The 19948-nt window shown below is 45.8% G+C and overlaps 1 protein-coding gene across 1 annotated transcript in view; it reads right to left on the bottom strand.

Moving 5' to 3' along the window:
- The window catches only part of KCTD9 (potassium channel tetramerization domain containing 9), a 78228-nt gene that overhangs the window by 25615 nt on the left and 32665 nt on the right, over positions 1-19948 (bottom strand). The window contains exons 5-8 of the mRNA XM_078773840.1: positions 8256-8314; positions 5998-6126; positions 4421-4488; positions 4164-4259 (exon numbers count right to left, since the gene is read on the bottom strand). Coding sequence (XP_078629966.1) covers positions 4164-4259; positions 4421-4488; positions 5998-6126; positions 8256-8314 — 352 coding nt within the window. The remainder of the gene's footprint in view (positions 1-4163; positions 4260-4420; positions 4489-5997; positions 6127-8255; positions 8315-19948) is intronic.

Genomic DNA, 19948 nt, shown 5'->3' with positions numbered 1-19948 from the left:
GTCAAAACTTTACATGGGGTGACCTTACTTTTTCATGTGACTGTATATGTATAGGTTTCCCCCCAAAATAGGTATTTTTTTTGTTTGTTTATTTAAAGTCTTATGATTATGTTAGTATGATTCTACATGCTGCCCTGTCTTCGAGCAACCATTGAAATTGGTTTAAAATAATCTTTAGCTTTAGTCAGTGCAGTATACTGTTTATTCTACCAGGTGAGCGCAAGGGGTATTGCCCCTATGTTTAGTAAAAGCAGGCAGGCAACGGTCTGTATACAGGGTGAGTCAAAAGTAGCGCCCGATTTCTGTTTTTATATATATATATATATATATATATATATATATATACATATATATATATATATATATATATATATATATATATATATATATATATATATATATATATATATATATATGTACAGACTTGGCATTTAATATGGAATTTTTTTTTTGTGGGGGTGAACTTACTTTTCAAGATGACTGAGAACCAAAAGTTCATTGGAATTATGTTGAAATTATTCTAGATTTTGTTAATGTGACCTTTAAAAGAAACAAAAACCACATTTGACATTTCGAAGCAAATAAGTTGATCCTTGAATGTGATGTAAACTGATATCGAACTCAATTTACGGACAGTGCTGTGTTAAACTTCTGTACGTTTTCCAGAAGTATCTCTATATTTTGCACATTAGCCAAAAAAAATTTCAACAAAAACAAAAGCTAAATTATGACTGGGATTTTGGACAGTAAAATTACAGTTCAGTACTTAGTGTAACCCCCACGAGCATTCAGGAGAGCACGTACACGTCGAGGCATGCTGTTCACGAGATTTGCCAAGGTTTGGACAGGAATCGCTTGCCATGCAGTGACAATAGCCTGCTGCAATTCACGCACAGAGGTCGGCTGCTGGTCCAAGTGGTCGATTTGACGCGTTAATTCTGCCCACAAGTTCTCTATCGGATTCATAACCAGGGACATGACAGGCCACTCCATATGCTCTACACCACGGTCAGCAAGAAAGTGTTGGATCATGCGAGCACGATGAGGCCGTGCATTGTCATCTTGGAAGACAAAGTTTCCTCGAAAGGCTGCACGAGCAAATGGAAGCAATGTTTCTTCCAGAATGGCCCTGTACTTGAACTGGTTCAGTTTCCATTCAGAACAACGAGGTCAGTTTTGCCCCCTGCATGAAAAACAGCCCAAACGGTCACCCCACCACCTCCAGCTTGGACTCTTGGCACTATACAATCTTTGTTGTAGGCTCCATGCACTTGTCTGCGCATTCGGACGCGGCCATCTTGACGACAGACCAGAAATCTAGACTCGTCACTGAAGATCACGTGATTCCAGTGTCCTGGCTGCCATTGACGGTGCTCTCTGGCCCACTGCAATCAGCGCTGGCGGTGTTGTCTGGTAAGGCGTGGCTTTCTCAGGGGACGCCTGGCACGATAGCCTGCTTGAACCAGTCATTGGTTGACTAGCCTTCTGGATACAGGCACATTTGTCAGTTGCTGCCACTCAGCCCTAAGCCGATTAGCTGACTTGGTACGGCCATTGCAGACTAACCAGTGCAGCTGGCGATCATCCCTCCTTGTGGTTCTGCGGGGCCGTCCTGGCCTTGGTATTGGAGTCGGGACACCCCTCTGAGCATTTCGTTTCAGGATCTTTGACACCTGACCTTGAGTGATGCCATACTGCCGAGCAATAGCACGCTGTTTCATGCCGTAATTTCGTAAAGCCACTACTCCATGACAAACAGCATTGTCGAGTTGACGGACCATCTCCAGAGGAAGCGGCAATAACTTTTGGAGACGTGCAGCAGTTGTTTTCCACTAATACAGAACGCAACAACCCTTGTATACCCGACTGTGAAGCCAATCATCAAATGCACCTGTCCGTACATTTTGCCACGCCACCTGTGATATAATCCTGTTGTTGACTTCTTGCTGCGACAGACAATCAGTGACATGGTTCTTTTAACAAATAAATCACCAAAGTGTAAAAGAAACTCACCAGATTGATATACTGAGTTAAGAAAGTAAACCCAAGTCAAGAAAAAAAAAATATTCCATATTAAATGCCAAGTCTGTATGTATATATATATATATATATATATATATATATATATATATATATATATATATATATATGTATGTATATATTGTTACGGTTTTTAGAACCTTCACTTTGTAAATTTAGTATTAAAATTTCCTATCTACATTTCCCCTTTAATTGGCTGTTCATTGAAATGAGTGCACCGTAGCTAGTCCATGTACAAGCACGTAGGCCACCATAGAACCTCTCTATAGTTATTTCTTATTCTATGTCAGTATAAGGCTCTGTTTCCCATGAATTGACACTGCATTGCACCGAATTGAATAAGATAGTTCCCTTTTCAAGTTTCCCCCAAATCATCTCTTCAAAAGTGCCAGTAACATTGGGCGGTTTTCTGCGGCGTTCGCCACCGTTGCATTGGGCGGTTTTCTGCGGCGTTCGCCACGGTTGCATTGGGCTGTTTTCTTCACTCCAAACTCCATTACGCACGCGGTCAACTCGGGGGAGAAGGGCGTGGCCGGCCCATCGTCTTCAGGAGGTGGAGCCAGGAAGCCCTTGCGCCCAACCAGGACTTGGTGGGCACGGCTTGGTAAGGTGTGGCCATGGCTTGGTAGGGCGTGGCTATATAACCCGTGGGGGAGAAGCCCCCACCAGCAGATGACCGGAGCAGATGACCGAGAGAGCCAGAGGCGTGTCGAGGCAAAAACCAGCTCTGCCGCGTGCAACGAACGATAGACGTGTGCCTGCCGCCGCCTTGCTGCCAGCCCGGAGCGGAGCTGTGTGCCGGGTTTCGCCTCGACCCCAAAAAGCGTGGACCGAAGCGCGAGCTTGGAGCCGGACCTCGACGCCTACCATCTGCCGAGACCCTCCTCTGCCGTTCCATATCAGCCCCTCATTCATCCATTTGTGTACGTGAGTTTGTCTTGTTTGTTCTGTCTGGGGAATAAGTAAGACTGTATAGATAAGCTAGAAATTGCTCTGTGTCCTTCTGCTCCTTCCATTTCCCTGTAAATTACATTTATTTTCTTCTCTGCGTTGGTTGTGTGTAAATAATTAAGAAATCCCTGTGTTCTTTCTTTACCCCTTTTGCTTCTTCACATTCGGTCACTTTAGAGGTTTCCACATTGAACACCTGTGGCACGATTCGGCCAACGTTTAGGATCGGGTTTAGTTTTTGTTAATGGCTCGAGCCATTCGGCCGATATTCGGCTGCTAAAAACCGCTCGGCAAAATAACATCTTGTCCGTGGTCTCGAGCGAAGTTGCCCACCTGCCTCGTGGAGGCAGCGGGGTAGCTTCAGGAGCGGAGACGGCCAGTGCAAATAGAAGGGGGATTAACCCCCCCCCCCCCCCGCTAAGGGGAGTGCCGTACTCCATTTCCGTAACAATATATATATATTTCTGTCAGTTGATTGTTTGTTTGACATTTGTATTACAGTGTACAAGAAGGTATAAATAAATGAATGACATGTTTATCTAACCATTTAGACCTTACACTCCCCAGACGCTTACTTATAATGCTCCTTATAACGCTTAAGACTCCTTATAACGCTCCCCAGACCTTACACCTCCAGATTTTTTTCTTTGGGGGCTCATGAAAGACCTTATTTATCGTAAAAAGCCTCGTACCATTCAGGAATTGAAGGCTCAAATCACTGCAAAGTTTGAGGAAATTGATATCGAACTCTGCAAGCGTGTGTGCCACTCTGTGCCTGCTCGGCTGCAATTGTGCATCGATCACGAGGGAGGGCACTTTGAAAATTGCAAGTAAAACAGCTTGGTACACTTCCGTAATAATTTTCCCCCGAATAAATGGTTAGATAAACATGTCATTCATTTATTTATACCTTCTTGTACACTGTAATACAAATGTCAAACAAACAATCAACTGACAGAAATATATATAAATATATATACAAACAGAAATCGGGCGCTACTTTTGACTCGCCCTTTATTTTAACCTGCAAAAACTTCCTCTTTCACATATTTGAAGCACAAGTGCTCTGTTTTTTTTCTTTGGCTTCGCTATATTGCACTTTCCCTCAAAATGCAAATTGAGTATGTAAGCTGGTGTGAGGTGGTTGCCCATATGTTGTGAAAGAGACCAACCTGGCAGCGGAGTTCACATGTCGTGGGTGTGGACAAAAGAAAGCGTACAAACTCCTTTCTTGTTAAAGGAGTGTGATCATCTGAAGGGCGATTCACCTGCAGACAGCATCAATTTTAATCAGAATTCACAGTAGTTTTCCTCTGCCATATTTTAGTCCTCCCATCTTACCCACTCAGTCCTCTCTGTTTCACTAACACTCAGCAAGCCCACCCAACCTTCCCCCCTTGCTTCCACACACTTCACATTTGTCCTTTACCTCAATGAGATGCTCCAGCTGACAAACAAGCTCAGATATTCCAAAGAACTTTGCCTCCTCCAAAACACCTGTGACACAAATTAAAATTATGTAAATATAAGGTGGTGTATGAAGAAAACAGTGTCAGGGTTTAAATGGAGAAATATTGAAGGCAAAACTAAATGTCAATACTGCAGATGTTTGAAGACCATCAAAAGGCCCACCATGATCCAAACCACAAATAGATGTTAAAAAAAAACACAGGAAGGTGCAAAGCGGATGGGATGAGTAAGGTAAGCTGAGCACACCAGCATGGTGTACGTACATCATCACACTTTACCCAGCGTTCTGGTTCACCAAGAAACGCAGGCACACCGCCAAACTGCAACGGACCCCTAAATCGAGTAGAAGCATGATAGGCACTCCCTATTGGTCAGAACCTTTGCAGGAATTGCTGGTGTGAGACAAGGGTTCACAGTGGCCGATTCAATAAAGAGGTGCTGTTTGACTTTCACAGGCTCCACCCACAGCGAGGTAAATAAACATAGTGAATTTATTGTTATAAGAATGGGGACAAAACAAAGCAAATACGAGTAATTTGAATGAAGGGAATACAAGGATAAACCAACATTTCACTCAATGATTTTTCTTCTTTGAGCAGAAACACAATTATATGGTGATCTTCTGCTGAAATTTTAGCCATTTTGTTTTAAGCTAACAGTTAATCTTGATATATCTGTATTCCGTAGTATGAAAAGTAAGCTTTTAGCTTTATGGATGTAGAGAGAGAGAAACACCTGATGTTAATGTTGAGGAACACCTGGCATTGAGTCCTCAATTTGATTTGATTGGTAAATGTGATGAATTAGCTATTACAACACTTCATGTTAAGCTGCTCATGTGTAGTTTGAGTTGTTGTGACCACAGGTTTTTGAAGATTCTGATCAATGTGATTTAAAGATTGCTAGAATGAGAAGCATAACATGGTTTCCTCTTACCCAAACTAAGTTGTATTAATAATAGTCAACATTGTTATAATAGTAGAAAACACTAGCAGAGGCTTTCAGTAAATTGTTGATGCTCACAACATCCATATACAGTATTGTAACTCCTGAATGTGTCCAAGATCTTTGCATAGCAGTGAGTGAGTATATATATATATATATTTTTGTTTGAGTGGTGCATGTTGTAAGGGTAGGTGGTCGGTTGTTTTTTTTTGGTGTGTGAGAGTGGATGAGGGGCTGTGGATTCTGGGAGTGCAGGTGTTTTTGTTGTTGCAGTCCGTGCTCTCACTGGCTGGGTGTGGGGGTATGTACGCATCCAGGTGTGGCTGCTGCATGTGGAGGTGTATGTGCCCCTGCTGGCCCACCTTGGCTGACCGTATCGAGGTTGAAGGGCCGAAACGGGATGATGCTGAGGACTTCAACTGAGGACCCGGTCAGTGCGGCACACGTGACCAGGTGCGTTTTCAAATTGTATATATATATATATATATACAGTACAGTATATGTATATAACACACACACACACACACACGCACACCAATAGTTCAAACAGCGATGTAATTGTTATCCAACAATGACAACTGCGTGCCTCACCCTGAAAACTGATTCCACTATCGAGGACAAGTTGGCCGTGACGCAGAAAGTCAAGAACAGGAGAGAAGTAACGAGGAGAGCGATCTATCAAAACTGCTCCTCTTCCATCCCTGTGATTATCCCAGGTCTCTAAGAGACAGGGGTTTGGGTGCAAAAAAAAGGAAAGAGGGATAACTAATGGGGGATGGGGAGGGGGAATGAAAAGTAGAAACAATAAAAATAGTTTTATTTTGGTGGTTGTCCTCACCAGGAGATAGGTTCTCCTAGTTGTAACAGTATGCCACGAATAATTATTATTAAAGGCAAGAGTGATGGCACAAGATAAGAATGGGCATCAGACATTAATGCAACGAAATGACAAGCATTTATTTCCTTAAAGTAAATTATGAACCAAGGTGTGGATTTGGATGTCATCTATTTCTTAAGTAGCAAAATATAGCAGAAACCTCTCACCTCCCCTCCCTTAACCCTTTTGTGTACGCTGTATTTACGTAATACAGCGTACACATACCTGGTGTTATACCTGGTGTTGACCTAATGGTTAGGGTGGCGGGCTTGGGATCCTAAGGTCCTGAGTTCGAATCCCGTTCAGCTGTTGAATAAATACGAGGTGGGGTTGACTCAGCCTGTCATCCTTCCGAGGTTGGCGAAATGAGTACCAGGGTACTGGGTCCTTTCTCAAGGAGGTTATGTTTACAACCCTGTCAGTCTGTCTGTGAGCGAGATATCCCAAAAAGTAAAGGAGGGATTTGGGCGAAATTTGGTGGATAGGTCCGGTGTGTGACAAGGATGAATTGAGTCGATTTTGGTGAAGATATAGATCTGGATCCGGATACTATAATTTTAAAGTGATTCTTCACCATTGAGTGATAGAGCCAAAAACGATATGTAGCACGATATCTCAAAAAGTTGTGGACGGATTCTGACAAAACTAGGTGGACCCGTTAGGTAGGTGACACGAACAAGCCGATTAAATTTTGGTTAAAGTCCAGATGCAGATCCGGCCTATCAGTGGGATACTAAACATAAACTGTTCAGCCTGACAGAGGGAAGTGCTCCACCCAGTGCAGTTTCTATTGCTATATTTCTCGTTTACTCCTCCCACCCCCAAATGCTTTTATTCCTCCCTCTTGCCTTTAGCTTCCCGTGCTGGCTTCTTATATTATAATAGGCGATTGCCAATTATTTATAAATCTGTCCATTTAAAATCCTGTTCTAGAAAATATCTACAATAAAATACATTCATGGTCCCAACTTTTGCGGAACCCACGTATTCACGCTTCGCAACATGTGACCTACTTCTACATTCGCACTCCGCGTATTTGTAGTTTAAACAATGTTGTTTTTTTTTTAACACATCAGGATTGGTCTCTTATATCTACCACCTCCGATATTAATTCAGCCTGGGAATTCTTCCACAGAAACCTGCTCTCATGCACAGATTCATCCCATCTTGTCTTCAATTATCTGACGCATCCTCTCGCTCTTGGGACTCTGAATCCTGTGGTGAGGCAGTTGCTTTATGACAACTTGCATTCTCCTCCTGGAAGGAAAATCCAACTGAAGGCAACCTCAGATCATTCCACAAAGCTCGCAACAAGTGCGTCTACTCTCTGGAAAGCCAGAAAACAACATCTGTCCAATCTCAAGAATGAACTTTCAAACTTGTCTCCCTCCTCGAAAACCTGTTGTCGCACGCGTTCCAGCAGCAACCCCCTCCAAGTTAAACTGCCTAAATCCAGAACCACTGCTCACCTCCACAGATTTATTCCTTTTTTCTGCCTGGAGAACACCTTCCATGCTCTCTTCCACATTCTCTTCAATCTCATTCTTTCTTGCAGGTCTTCAAGACAGTTGTTCACCACCATGTCAGATCATTCCCAATTCAAAACCACGATCTCTTCTACCCTCATTAGGCCCACCCAAATCCCTCCTAATTTTCTAGTTTTTCCTCCTCCATGCATGCGTGTTTTGCATCCTGTTTTTGGCCGATACGTCCTGATTCGTTCAGTGTGCTAGCTCTTCCATGAGCCTCGATCGTGTACATGAAAAAAAGTTTTATTACGATAACGATCGCCAAACTTGCACATCTAGAAATGCAGCACTTCACATCTAGAAAAGAAGCTCAATTACAATTACTCCAATCAAATTCCTTCAATTTACAAGTTAATGAGCTGGCCTGGTAGCTCTGCAGTTCAGTCTAAAATTCCTAAATTGAAAAAAAAAAAAAAAAAAAGGACTCATTCAAGTGAACTCACCATTTGGATCGAACATTTTTGCAAGAACTGAGTCTGGTGCCTGGCTTACAAGGGTGCTCCTGTTAAAAGATAAAAATAATACAAATAAAAATAACTAAATAATAAAATCATTATAGTTTATAATATATATTTTTTACAGTACATCACAATATTGTAAAACAGCAAACTCCATGCGTTGGTAGATAATTATTTATGCTATTTGTGATAAATCGAACTCTTCATGAAGATAAAGTTGTGTCACAAGCGGGTTGCCATGATACTGCGCTTTGTTGAACCCGCCATCTCTCCTCTTCTCAACTGAACTGATCAAACAGGCAGGGCAGTTGAGCAAACAGACCACAGTTCCTATCTCTCGGGCACCCGTTTCAGAGTGTGGTCAAGATGGAGACAAAATCTCACATCTTGCTTTCACAGTTCCACAATGGCGAGCAGAAACGATGGAGGACACTTTCTTTAAACTTACAAAATCACCAAACTTTGTTGCAGCCTCCATAATGTCTACCCTCAATTCAATGAATGTAACAATAGCGACACCATCAAGTATACTTCAATACTGCACCTCAAACTAGTGATCTCATCCGGCTTCAATCCCACCTATTTATGTTATTGCATACCGTTACATTTGCTAGTGTAGACCAATCGGATGTGAATAACGTTTGGTAATGATACAACGTATATCATGTAGGTGAGCTGACAACTTTTGGAATTATCATAATACAGGTGAGCAAAAATGTTTTAGATGCTTTGAAGATATTGAGTGCCAAGTAGAAATGACTTGGCCTATCTAGTAAAATCGAGTTGATAAACTGATGGACTGAATGAATGTGGTGTTGATAGAGCACAGGCATGATGGGCCGAATGGCCTTCTCTTACACCCAAGTTCCGTGTATATCCTTGTATAATGCAGGTGCCTTGTTTGCCAAATGCATGGGACGGCGAGGTCACGTCTTTTCGAAGCTGCTCCATGCGCTCACGCTCTCGAAGTTAAGTGATCTTTCACAATCGTGTTTTTGTCGAGACTGTATCTATCTTTCGGTGTGTGTACCTATAGCGTATCTTTTGGAAAATTTTCGGTGCTAATTTTTCGTACATGTATACACAATCGTCGGTGAATGCGTATCGAATATTCTGAGGCCTAGTACTCGTAGGCTTAGGCTACCGTACCGTCTCCGACCTTGTGGTTTTGTTTTTCTCTCAGCGATTCGTCGAATGCGCTGAAATTATTTTCGTTCTCTGTTTCGTCCCAGTCGTTCACCCCGTACCCTCTTGTTTAATATCTGTACTCACACAAAAAAAAAAAAAAACCCCCAAAAAATATTTCCTTCCCAGGTCTTATTCGTTTATTTGTTGTTCTTTTTGTTCGTTCGTTCTTCGTTCGCGATCACGCGGTTAGAAAGGTATAATCTCTCCCCTGAACAACTATTTTCTCTCATATATTATAACACCCTTTTCTTCTTTTCCTACAAAAGGATGCTTTTGTCTTGCTCACCAAATCTATTCATTCCAAAAAATATATATAATACCATCTCTTACAGTTCCTCCTTTCTACATTCCCTAAACTATCCAGAACTCCACCCCTCCTCCAGTGTCCTCGAACGTATTTTTGACTCGAAGGTCTCAAACTCATTTTGCAAAAAATGTTCGTTTCCCATGAATCGTACACTTTTCAAAATCCAATCTCACCCCTCCCCTCCAAATCCTCCCCATCACCCATCCCTTTCAAATCTCCCCCCTTGCCCCTTCCCTCCCCTCCCTCCTAAACTCCCCCCACACCCCTCCCCTCCAAGACTCTCCCTCGCTCCTCCCCTCCTAGACTCCCCTCTCACCCCTCCTCCTCAAAGCATCCTCCCTGCTTCTTCCCCCTTCCAACTTTCACCTTCATCTCCCCAAACCTTCTGCCTCGCTCTTCCCCCTCCTCAAATAACACCTCACTGTGCCTCACCCAATCTCCATCAAACCTTTTGTCCGCCCCATTCTTCCCTTTCTCCAAGCTATTCTGAAATCTCTGAAATCTCTGACACACTTTCAACAGCTCTCCCTACCTCTTCCTCCTCTTCCACATCTTACCCTACCCCTCCCCCCCCCTGTTCTGGACCCGATGCTCCCCCTTCCTCTTCATTAACGGTATGGACCTCAAACATCCGGGGCCTTCGCTCAAACTTGACTGACCTCTCCATACAGGTTGCTTCTGACAAACCAGATGTGATCTGCTTAACAGAAACTTTCCTCCTTCATGATGTCTCTGATGCCTTGGTATCTCTCCCAGGTTACTCCCTCCTCCGGTATGATAGACCTGAGCCTCGTCCTGGAGGTGGGGTTGCTATCTTCATAAAAAACTCTCTTCCTCACTCGCCCTCCACTGCCCTCTCTCCACCTCAGCCCCAGGGATACCTTTGGCTACGGCTTCCCCTTCGCTCCCACCTTTTGTTCATATGTGTGTTGTACCGTCCACCAAACAGCGATGACTCCATCTACATCTCACTGTCTGATAATATGGACCAACTTCTATCTACCCATCCCAACTCTCTCTTCCTCATATGTGGTGATTTCAATTGTCACCATGCCAGTTGGCTGGGTGTGGGTACCTCTCTCACCAGCCATGGCTCTTCAGCAAAGGACTTCTGCGACTCACTGGGACTGACACAATCTGTCAATTTCCCGACCCGGATCTCAGTCAACGGAGCATCTTCTCTTCTGGATTTGGTTATGACAAACTTCCCTGAAAATGTCTGCTGCTCTTCTTCTGCTCCAATCGGCTCATCTGATCATGTGCTTGTCAAAGTGGACATCTCTCTGACCATTCTCAGAGAGCCTCCTCAGCGTCGACGAGTCTGGCATTTCACTCAGGCCAACTGGCACGGTCTTCAAGCAGCCATCAATCATCTGGACTGGTCTCCCATCTCTACCGCCTCTGACATCAACTCATCCTGGGAATTCTTTCAAAGTAAATTGCTCTCTCTCATGCACAGATTTATCCCATCTCGTCTTCAGTTGTCATACCCTTCCTCCCGTCCATGGTACACGGAATCTTGTGGTGAGGCTGTTGCCCTGAAACAACTTGCTTTCGTCTCCTGGAAAGCAAATCCAACGGAAGTAAATCTCATTTCCTTTCACAAAGCCCGAAACAAGTGTGTGTCCACCCTCAGGAGAGCCAGGAAACAATATCTCACCATTCTCAAGACCGAACTCTCTTATCTGTCTCCCTCTTCCAAATCCTGGTGGCGTCTGGTCAAATCTGTTTCTGGTGTTTGTTCCCCCTCCATCCCCTCCCTCACCTCAAACGGCCTAACGGCCGACTCCGCACGTGAAAAAGCTGAATGCCTCAACTCTGTGTTTGCCTCTAAATCTTGTGTCCCAAACCCATCCCTCTCTGTACCCACCGTACCCAGTCGTACCCAGCTGCTCCTGGACTCTGTGTCCTTTCCTCCTGACAAGGTGGAAAAGTTTCTGTCAACCCTCGACTCTGATTCTGCAACTGGTCCTGACGGCATCAGCCCACGGGTCCTAAAATCATGTTCTTCTGCTCTTTCACTCCCTCTTTCTGTTCTCTTCACCCTCTCTTTTGCTCAAGGTCATCTGCCATCTGCTTGGAAATCAGCCAACATCACCGCTTTGCACAAAAAAGGTGCAAAAACAGATCCCAGCAACTACAGACCAATCAGCCTTCTCCCAATTATCAGCAAAGTCATGGAATCCATCATTGCTTCAGATATTAAATCTTTCCTCTTCTCGGATGGCTTGATCTCTGATCATCAATTTGGTTTCAGACCTGGTCACTCTACTCTGGACATGCTGCTTCTGCTTTCTCAACAATGGATGGAGGTCCTCAACGCCAAACAGGAAATTAGAGCTGTCTCCCTTGACATTTCACGTGCCTTCGATACGGTCTGGCACCCTGCTCTGCTGACCAAACTCTCCTCCTTTGGTATCCATGGAAATCTCCACGCATGGCTGGGGGACTTCCTCTCTGGTCGTAGTCAACGTGTGGCCCTGAATGGGTTTCTCTCATCTCCTCTTCCTGTTGAGGCTGGAGTTCCCCAAGGTAGTGTTCTGGGCCCTGTGCTTTTTCTGGTCTTCATCAATGATCTCTCTGACTCTCTTGAAAATCCTCTCTATCTCTTTGCTGACGACTCTACTCTCTGTCGCTCCATTCCTCATCCCTCAGATCGGCAGTCTGCAGCCTCCTCACTCTCTGCAGACCTCGACAAAATCACAGACTGGTCAAACAAGTGGAACATGTCTTTAAATCCTGACAAATCTCACACTCTTACAATGTCTCTCCGAAAGGACTGACTGGACAACCCTCCCATCTACTTTCTCAACAATCCTCTCCAAGAAGTTCTGTCGCTCAAGCTTTTGGGTCTCACTATCTGCCATGATCTTTCTTGGGAAAACCACATTTCCAAGCTGGCCTCCAAAGCCAGTCGCCGACTGGGCATCCTCCGTTGTGCGAAGTCCTTCCTTGGTACACCTGAGCTCCTCACCACATGCAAGGCTTTCATCCGCAGCTCAATGGAATACTGTTCCCCCCTCTGGGCTGGTGCTCCTGCCTCACACCTTGCTCGGCTTCATGCTGTTGAGGCCAAAGCTTTCAGAATCATTGGAATCTCCTGCGATGTAGTCTACACCGAGGGCCTTTCACTCACTCACCGCAGGCATGTTGGTGGTCTTTCTGTCTTCTACCGACTCCTCTCCGGCCTTGCTCCCCCAGCTCTCTCTGTGCTCTGTCCCCCCAATATTCCTTCAGGTCGCACAAGATCTGCCTGCAACCCTCTTATGGTTAAACTGCCAAAGTCTAGGCTCTCTGCTCACCTTCACTCTTTCATTCCCCTTTTCTCCCGCCTCTGGAACAAACTCCCCCACTCCCTTCAATCCCACTCCTCCCTCCAGGTCTTTAAAACAGCTGTTCACCACCATCTCTTATCTTCCCCCATCGAAAACCTTGATCTTTTCTACCCCCGGTAATTCACCCCAGAGTCCTTGCAGTGTTCATTTGTTTTATTCCTCTCCCACCTCCCCCCAAGTCCTCCCGATGTCCCTGCTCTCAAATGTTGTGTTTGTGTCCTTCCCCCTCTTCCCCCTCTCTTTTGTGTCCTTCCCCCTCTCTCCCCATCTTGTCTGCCGCTCCCCTTGTTTTTTTTTTTTTGTGTGTCGGTTTGTCTTTTTGTGTGATTAATGTTAGCTCTTTCACGAGCCTCGATCTTGTATACAAACAAAAAAAAAAAAAAAAAAAAAAAAAAAAAAAAAAAAGAGAAAGAAGGAGTCAGAACACAAGTGTACAACCCAGAGCAAGCCATAATGGATGTGTAACATTTAAAGAATATGGATAAAGCCCATAAAACAATGTGAATATTTAATGTAGTAAGTGTATCTATGTCCAGCCACGACCAACACCTTTGATGACGTAATAAATAAACAGCGCTCATCCCTGGTGTTTGTGTTCCTGTTCGAGCGTAACAAAATACAGTCTTGTTAGTACATAGGGTGGGGTCATGGGCACAACAACAAAAAAAAAAACAAAAAAAAAAAACAAAAAAAAAAAAAATATATATATATATATATATATACAGTATATATATACAGACTTGGCATTTAATATGGAATATTTATTTTTTCTTGACTTGGGTTTACTTTCTTAACTCAGTATATCAATCTAGTGAGTTTCTTTTACACTTTGGTGATTTATTTGTTAAAAGAACCATGTCACTGATTGTCTGTCACAGCAAGAAGTCAACAACAGGATTATATCACAGGTGGCGTGGCAAAATGTACGGACAGGTGCATTTGATGATTGGCTTCACAGTCGGGTATGCAAGGGTTGTTGCGTTCTGTATTAGTGGAAAACGACTGCTGCACGTCTCCAAAAGTTATTGCCGCTTCCTGTGGAGATGGTCCGTCAACTCGACAATGCTGTTTGTCATGGAGTGGTGGCTTTACGAAATTACGGCATGAAACAGCGTGCTATTGCTCGGCAGTATGGCATCACTCAAGGTCAGGTGTCAAAGATCCTGAAACGAAATGCTCAGAGGGGTGTCCCTACTCCAATACCGAGGCCAGGACGTCCCCACAGAACCACAAGGAGGGATGATCGCCAGCTGCACCGGTTATTCCGCAATGGCCGTACCAAGTCAGCTAATCGGCTTAGGGCTGAGTGGCAGCAACTGACAAATGTGCCTGTATCCAGAAGGCGAGTCAACCAACGACTGGTTCATGCAGGCTATCGTGCCAGGCGTCCCCTGAGAAAGCCACGCCTGACCAGACAACACCGCCAGCGCCGATTGCAGTGGGCCAGAGAGCACCGTCAATGGCAGCCAGGACACTGGAATCACGTGATCTTCAGTGACGAGTCTATATTTCTGGTCTATCGTCAAGATGGCCACGTCCGAGTGCGCAGACAAGTGCATGAAGCCTACAACAAAGATTGTATAGTGCCAAGAGTCCAAGCTGGAGGTGGTGGGGTGACCGTTTGGGCTGCTTTTCATGCAGGGGGCAAAACTGACCTGGTTGTTCTGAATGGAAACCTGAACCAGTTCAAGCACAGTGCCATTCTGGAAGAAACATTGCTTCCATTTGCTCGTGCAGCCTTTCGAGGAAACTTTGTCTTCCAAGATGACAATGCACGGCCTCATCGTGCTCGCATGATCCAACACTTTCTTGCTGACCGTGGTGTAGAGCATATGGAGTGGCCTGCCATGTCCCCGGATATGAATCCGATAGAGAACTTGTGGGCAGAATTAACGCGTCAAATTGACCACTTGGACCAGCAGCCGACCTATGTGCGTGAATTGCAGCAGGCTATTGTCACTGCATGGCAAGCGATTCCTGTCCAAACCTTGGCAAATCTCGTGAACAGCATGCCTCAACGTGTACGTGCTCTCCTGAATGCTCGTGGGGGTTGCACGAATTACTGAACTGTAATTTTACTGTCCGTAATCCCAGTCGTAATTTAACTTTTGTTTTTGTTAAAAAAATATTTGGCTAATGTGCAAAATCAAGAGATACTTCTGGAAAACGTACAGAAGTTTAACACAGTACTGTCCATGAATTGAGTTCGATATCAGTTTACATCACTTTCAAGGATCAATTTATTTGTTTCGAAATGTCAAATGTGGTTTTTGTTTCTTTTAAAGGTCACATTAACAAAATCTAGAATAATTTCAACATAATTCCAATGAACTTTTGGTTCTAAGACATCTTGAAAAGTAAGTTCACCCCCACAAAAAAATATTCCATATTAAATGCCAAGTCTGTATATATATATATATATATATATATATATATATATATATATATATATATATATATATATATATATATATATATATATTGTTGCGGATATGGGATTTGGATCCATCCATATCCGCTTGTAAATATTCCCCTATTTCCCCAATACTTCCCAACTATCCCCAATCCCCCATTCCCTAGTCCAATTTTCTGTAAACAACACTCTGTAGACCCGACCTTCCCCTATTTCCCCCATTAAATGTCGCATCCAGGTCCACCGCATCTCACGTAGACAACTATAGGACATCTTGCTCGTTATTCTTAGTCTATGTCAGTTAAGGACTCGTTTCCATTAATTCTGACTCTTCGTTGCACCAGAATGTGATTGTATGGCACCGTTAGGAAGTTTAGGACCTCCCAATACCTCCCCGCAGCTCTTCCTCATGGTACAACAACAACAACAACAACAGCGGCGGCGGCGCGGGGAGTGTGCGTCCTCACTCCGGCTTGGTTGGTAGGGGGTGTTGAAAGGGTCACCAAGCCTTTCCAACGAGCCGCCATCGAGCATGTGCTCGACGGGGTTACCACGTAGGGGCTCGCTGTCAGCTCCTCGTCAAGGGCGGAGCCCGGTAACCCCCCGCACCCAATAGAAGCGGCAGACCGATCCCATCTGGGGCGGAGTCAATGAGCCGAGGGCGTGTCACTCCCCGCTGAGCATGCGCAGGAAGAGGGAGGTGACGTCAGATGCGCGCTGAGCTTGAAGCAAGAAGGACGCCACCTCCGAGCGCTGTGACACCTCCCTGCATCTTTTGGACCGCGCTTTATCCTGTCCCTGAGCCAAGGTGCACCTTGTGCTATCAACCGACCTGTCCTTCCCTGCCATCAATCCCTGTGTAAGTCAGTCTTGTTCCGTTTGTCTGTGGTCTGTCTGGGATAGATAAGATTGTGTCTAAGTGCCTATCTCTTCTGTGCTTTACCTCATTACCTTGTAATCTACCCCTTTTCTCCACCACCAATTATATCCTCCTCCGGAGGTCTTGAGAACTGTACCCCTTGTGTCGTTTCATTTATCCCAGCCGTTGTGTCCTTTCCATCATTGATTTAGCGTAGCGCGATTCGGCCAACGTTCGAGTGGAATCGGGTGAGTTGGGGGTAATCGGGTAAACTGTGCGAACACGGCGGCCATTCCGCTCGGTCAAGCAACATCTTAAGCCGTGTCCGTAACAATTGGTGTCAGGAGTGGGATTGGACCCGAAGCGCGCTTCACGCGCTCAAAATTATTAACGGTGAAATTTGTTTTGTTTTAAAATAAAAACCCGAATTTTGAAAGTCGCGCTATGGCAGATCAAGACGGCTGGGTTCCGGTAGAGGAAAGTGAGGCAGGGTCGATCCAGGACCAAATTGAGGGACATGAGGAGAGCGAAGCAGTGAGGGCGGCAGGTTCGCAAAATGGCGTCCTCGCGCACGAGGTTACGGGCGCGCAAAATGGCGCCTCGCACATGGCCACGGCGACCGCGCCCGCGACCGTAGCAGCGCCGTTGGTGGATTCGAACCTTTTTTTCCTGCAAATGAGGGCCCTTATGGGACAAATGGGAGACCAAATTGGAGGTTTGAAAAACAGTATAGAGGCTCAGAGTGAGCAAATGGGGGTAATGGGGTCCAATAGCGAGAAATTGAGGGAGGACATGGGGTCCAATAGCGAGAAATTGAGGGAGGACATGGGGGCCAATAGCCAACGGTTAGAACAAAGGATGGGGGCCCAGATCGGAGGGTTAGGGAGAAGAATAGAGGGATTAGACAATAGATTAGGGGAAATACAGGAGGGGTTAATGGGGGTAGAAAACAGAATGGCCGTTCAGGAGAATCAAATGGAAGGGATGAAAAAGGGGTTAGAGGGGTTAGAAAACAGTATGGAAGGCAAATTGAGGGACATGAGGGACCAAGCGGAAAGGGAAGTTAAACAAATGGGGCAGCAGATGGAGGGGGTCAGAATGGGGGTAGAAACTAAATTGGATGCTCACAGGGAGGAAATGGAGCAGATGAGGGTGGCATCTGGGCAGCAGATGCAAGTGATGGGAGAGGAGATCAGAAGAGGTGTGAGTGAGGAGGTCGGAGGAGTGCGCGAGGAGGTGAGGCACTGTAAGGAGCGCATGGAGAAGGAGGTGAGAAAGGGGACTGTAAAATTGCAAGGTGGTATAGAGGAGTTGACGCTGGGAGTAGAACAACTGACAGTGGGACAAAAGGAGTTGGGGGACCAGGTAAAGAAGAACACAGCGGTAATAGAGGGTTTAAAATCGACACAGAAGGAGATGAAAAAGGACGTAGGGGTAATTAAAAAAGAGTGTCAGACGGTACATGAGGACCTGACGAGGAAAATGAACAAAGTGGTAGAGGTGATGGAGGTTAAAGAGCGGGAGGTGCGGGAGCACATAGAAAAAAATAAGGTGGAGTTAGAGGAAGAACTTAAGGGGGCGCACGAGGAGATGAAGGAGGTGAAGCAGAAATTAGAAGAAGTGGAAGAAGGGGTGAGCGAAATTAAGAAGCGACGGAGAGAGGATAAGAAAGAGATAAAGGAGGAAGTAAAAGAATTGGTCCAAAGTCTGTGTTCGGATCGTGATGATGTGCTCATTAACCGGATGAGGGATTCGCAGGTGATGGAGGAGAAGCGAAGAGAAAGAGGACCCGGTGTAAGTGGTGACCAATATGGTCGTGCGTATGATGCGCCAGGTGATTTAATAAGCTTGGGGGTCGAGATGGACCCGGGTGTTCGTGAGAGGCCGTTGGTGAAGTGTGCGACAGGTCTGGTGTGCGAAAAAGGAGGTGTGCGAGAAAGTCTGACTCTGGGGTGTGTGAGGAAAAAGTGCGTGCCAAGGAGTGAGGGTGCTGTCGAGAGTGAGTCGGTCGTAGCGCGTGTGCGAGGGAGCACAAGGAAGCGCGTAGTGAGGAGTGTTACGGAGGATGTAAAGGGAGAATGCACGCCTGTGGTGAGTGTTACAGAGGATGTAACGGGAGAGTGTGCGCGAGAAAGATGTGTGACGGACAGGTGCATGGGGAAAGAGTGCGCTGTCAAAAGTAAGGAAGAGTGTACACCTGTGGTGAGTGTTACAGAGGGTGTAACGGGAGAGTGTGCGCGAGAAAGGTGTGTAACAGACGGGTGCATGAGGAAAGAGTGCGCTGTCGAGAGTAAGGGTGAGTGCGCTGTCAAGAGTGGAGGTGAGAGTAGTAAGAGTGACACGGAGCGTGAGTTGGTTGTGACAGGTGAGCGAGGATGTACACCTGGAATGGAAGGATGCACACCTGGAATGGTAGAGCGTGTGTGGGAATGCACACTTGAGTTGGTCGTGAGGCACGTGGTTGGGTGTGCGAGTGAAAGCACACCTGTGATTGTCACAGAGGAGGTGACCGAGGAAGGGGCGCGAAGAGGTGTGTTGGTGAGGTGTGCGACCAACGAATGTGTGCCAAAGTGTTCGGTGGTCAGGTGTGTGACCAAGGCTGGGAGTGGAATGAGTGTACCTGGGTGTGTAAGAGAAGGTACGACGAGGAGCATGGAAACGGCTGGATGTATGAGCAAGAAAGGGGTAGTGTATGCGTGTAAGCAAGCAGGTGAGGCATCAACGGTAACCGGGTTAGCGGTTAGAACGACTTATAGCCGAATCGGGCCCTCGGTGCGTGCCGGGCTTCGCGTGCCGCGAGAACCAGCGGGGATCCGAGCCACGGCGGGTTCGAAAGGACCGCCGTACGCGATCCACGCTGGGCCTCGCTTTGAACGGCCGCGTCCGTGCTCCACTAGGCGGAGCGGGCAGCCCGATAGGAAGGGTCGTCATGGCGACCACTTTTTGTTGAGACGTGCCGGCAGGTCGAGATCGGGACATTGGATGGCTCCGTGCCGAGATAGTGCGTGGGACCTCGGCCCGGGTAAACCTCCTGCCCTGCACCGAATGCGGGACGTATCCAGCCGCTGGCACCAAACAACCCGCATTCATGGCTTGGCTGTACGAAGCCGAGCTTTAGAAGTGAATTGGCGCACCGAGAGGCATTAGTAAGTAGACTGTAATGACGAGGATAGTGCTTTGGCCCCGAAATTAGAAAAAACAAAATTTGATGATTGGCAAAGGATTGGCAGTAATGATTGGCAGATGATGGGTAGTGATTGGCAAATTTTTGATTTGTTGAAATTTGATGTGCAAAATTGGTAGTGGGAGATGCGCGATGTGGTGGGATGGCAACTCTGTCATCCCTCACAAAGGGGGGGGGGGCAAATGCGCTATAGTTATGGGGTGTATGGCAGTGAAAACTAGCCCGGGTGGGTTAGGATATTGTGTGTAGGGATCTAGCGAAGATGACATTAGGTAACGTTAAGTTTAGATAGTGACTGATACCTGTTACTCTAGTAGCTCATGGTGGTTGAGTATGCACTTTATTGTACAGACCTAAACTCTTCAGGAATCCACTAATTGAAGGTCCAGGAA

Source organism: Myxine glutinosa, chromosome 3, assembly GCF_964187855.1.
Source record: "Myxine glutinosa chromosome 3, kmMyxGlut1.1, whole genome shotgun sequence".
Classification (NCBI taxonomy): Eukaryota; Metazoa; Chordata; class Myxini; order Myxiniformes; family Myxinidae; genus Myxine; species Myxine glutinosa.
Note: the sequence above shows the minus strand (reverse complement) of the source record. Positions and strands in the feature narration are given on the sequence as shown.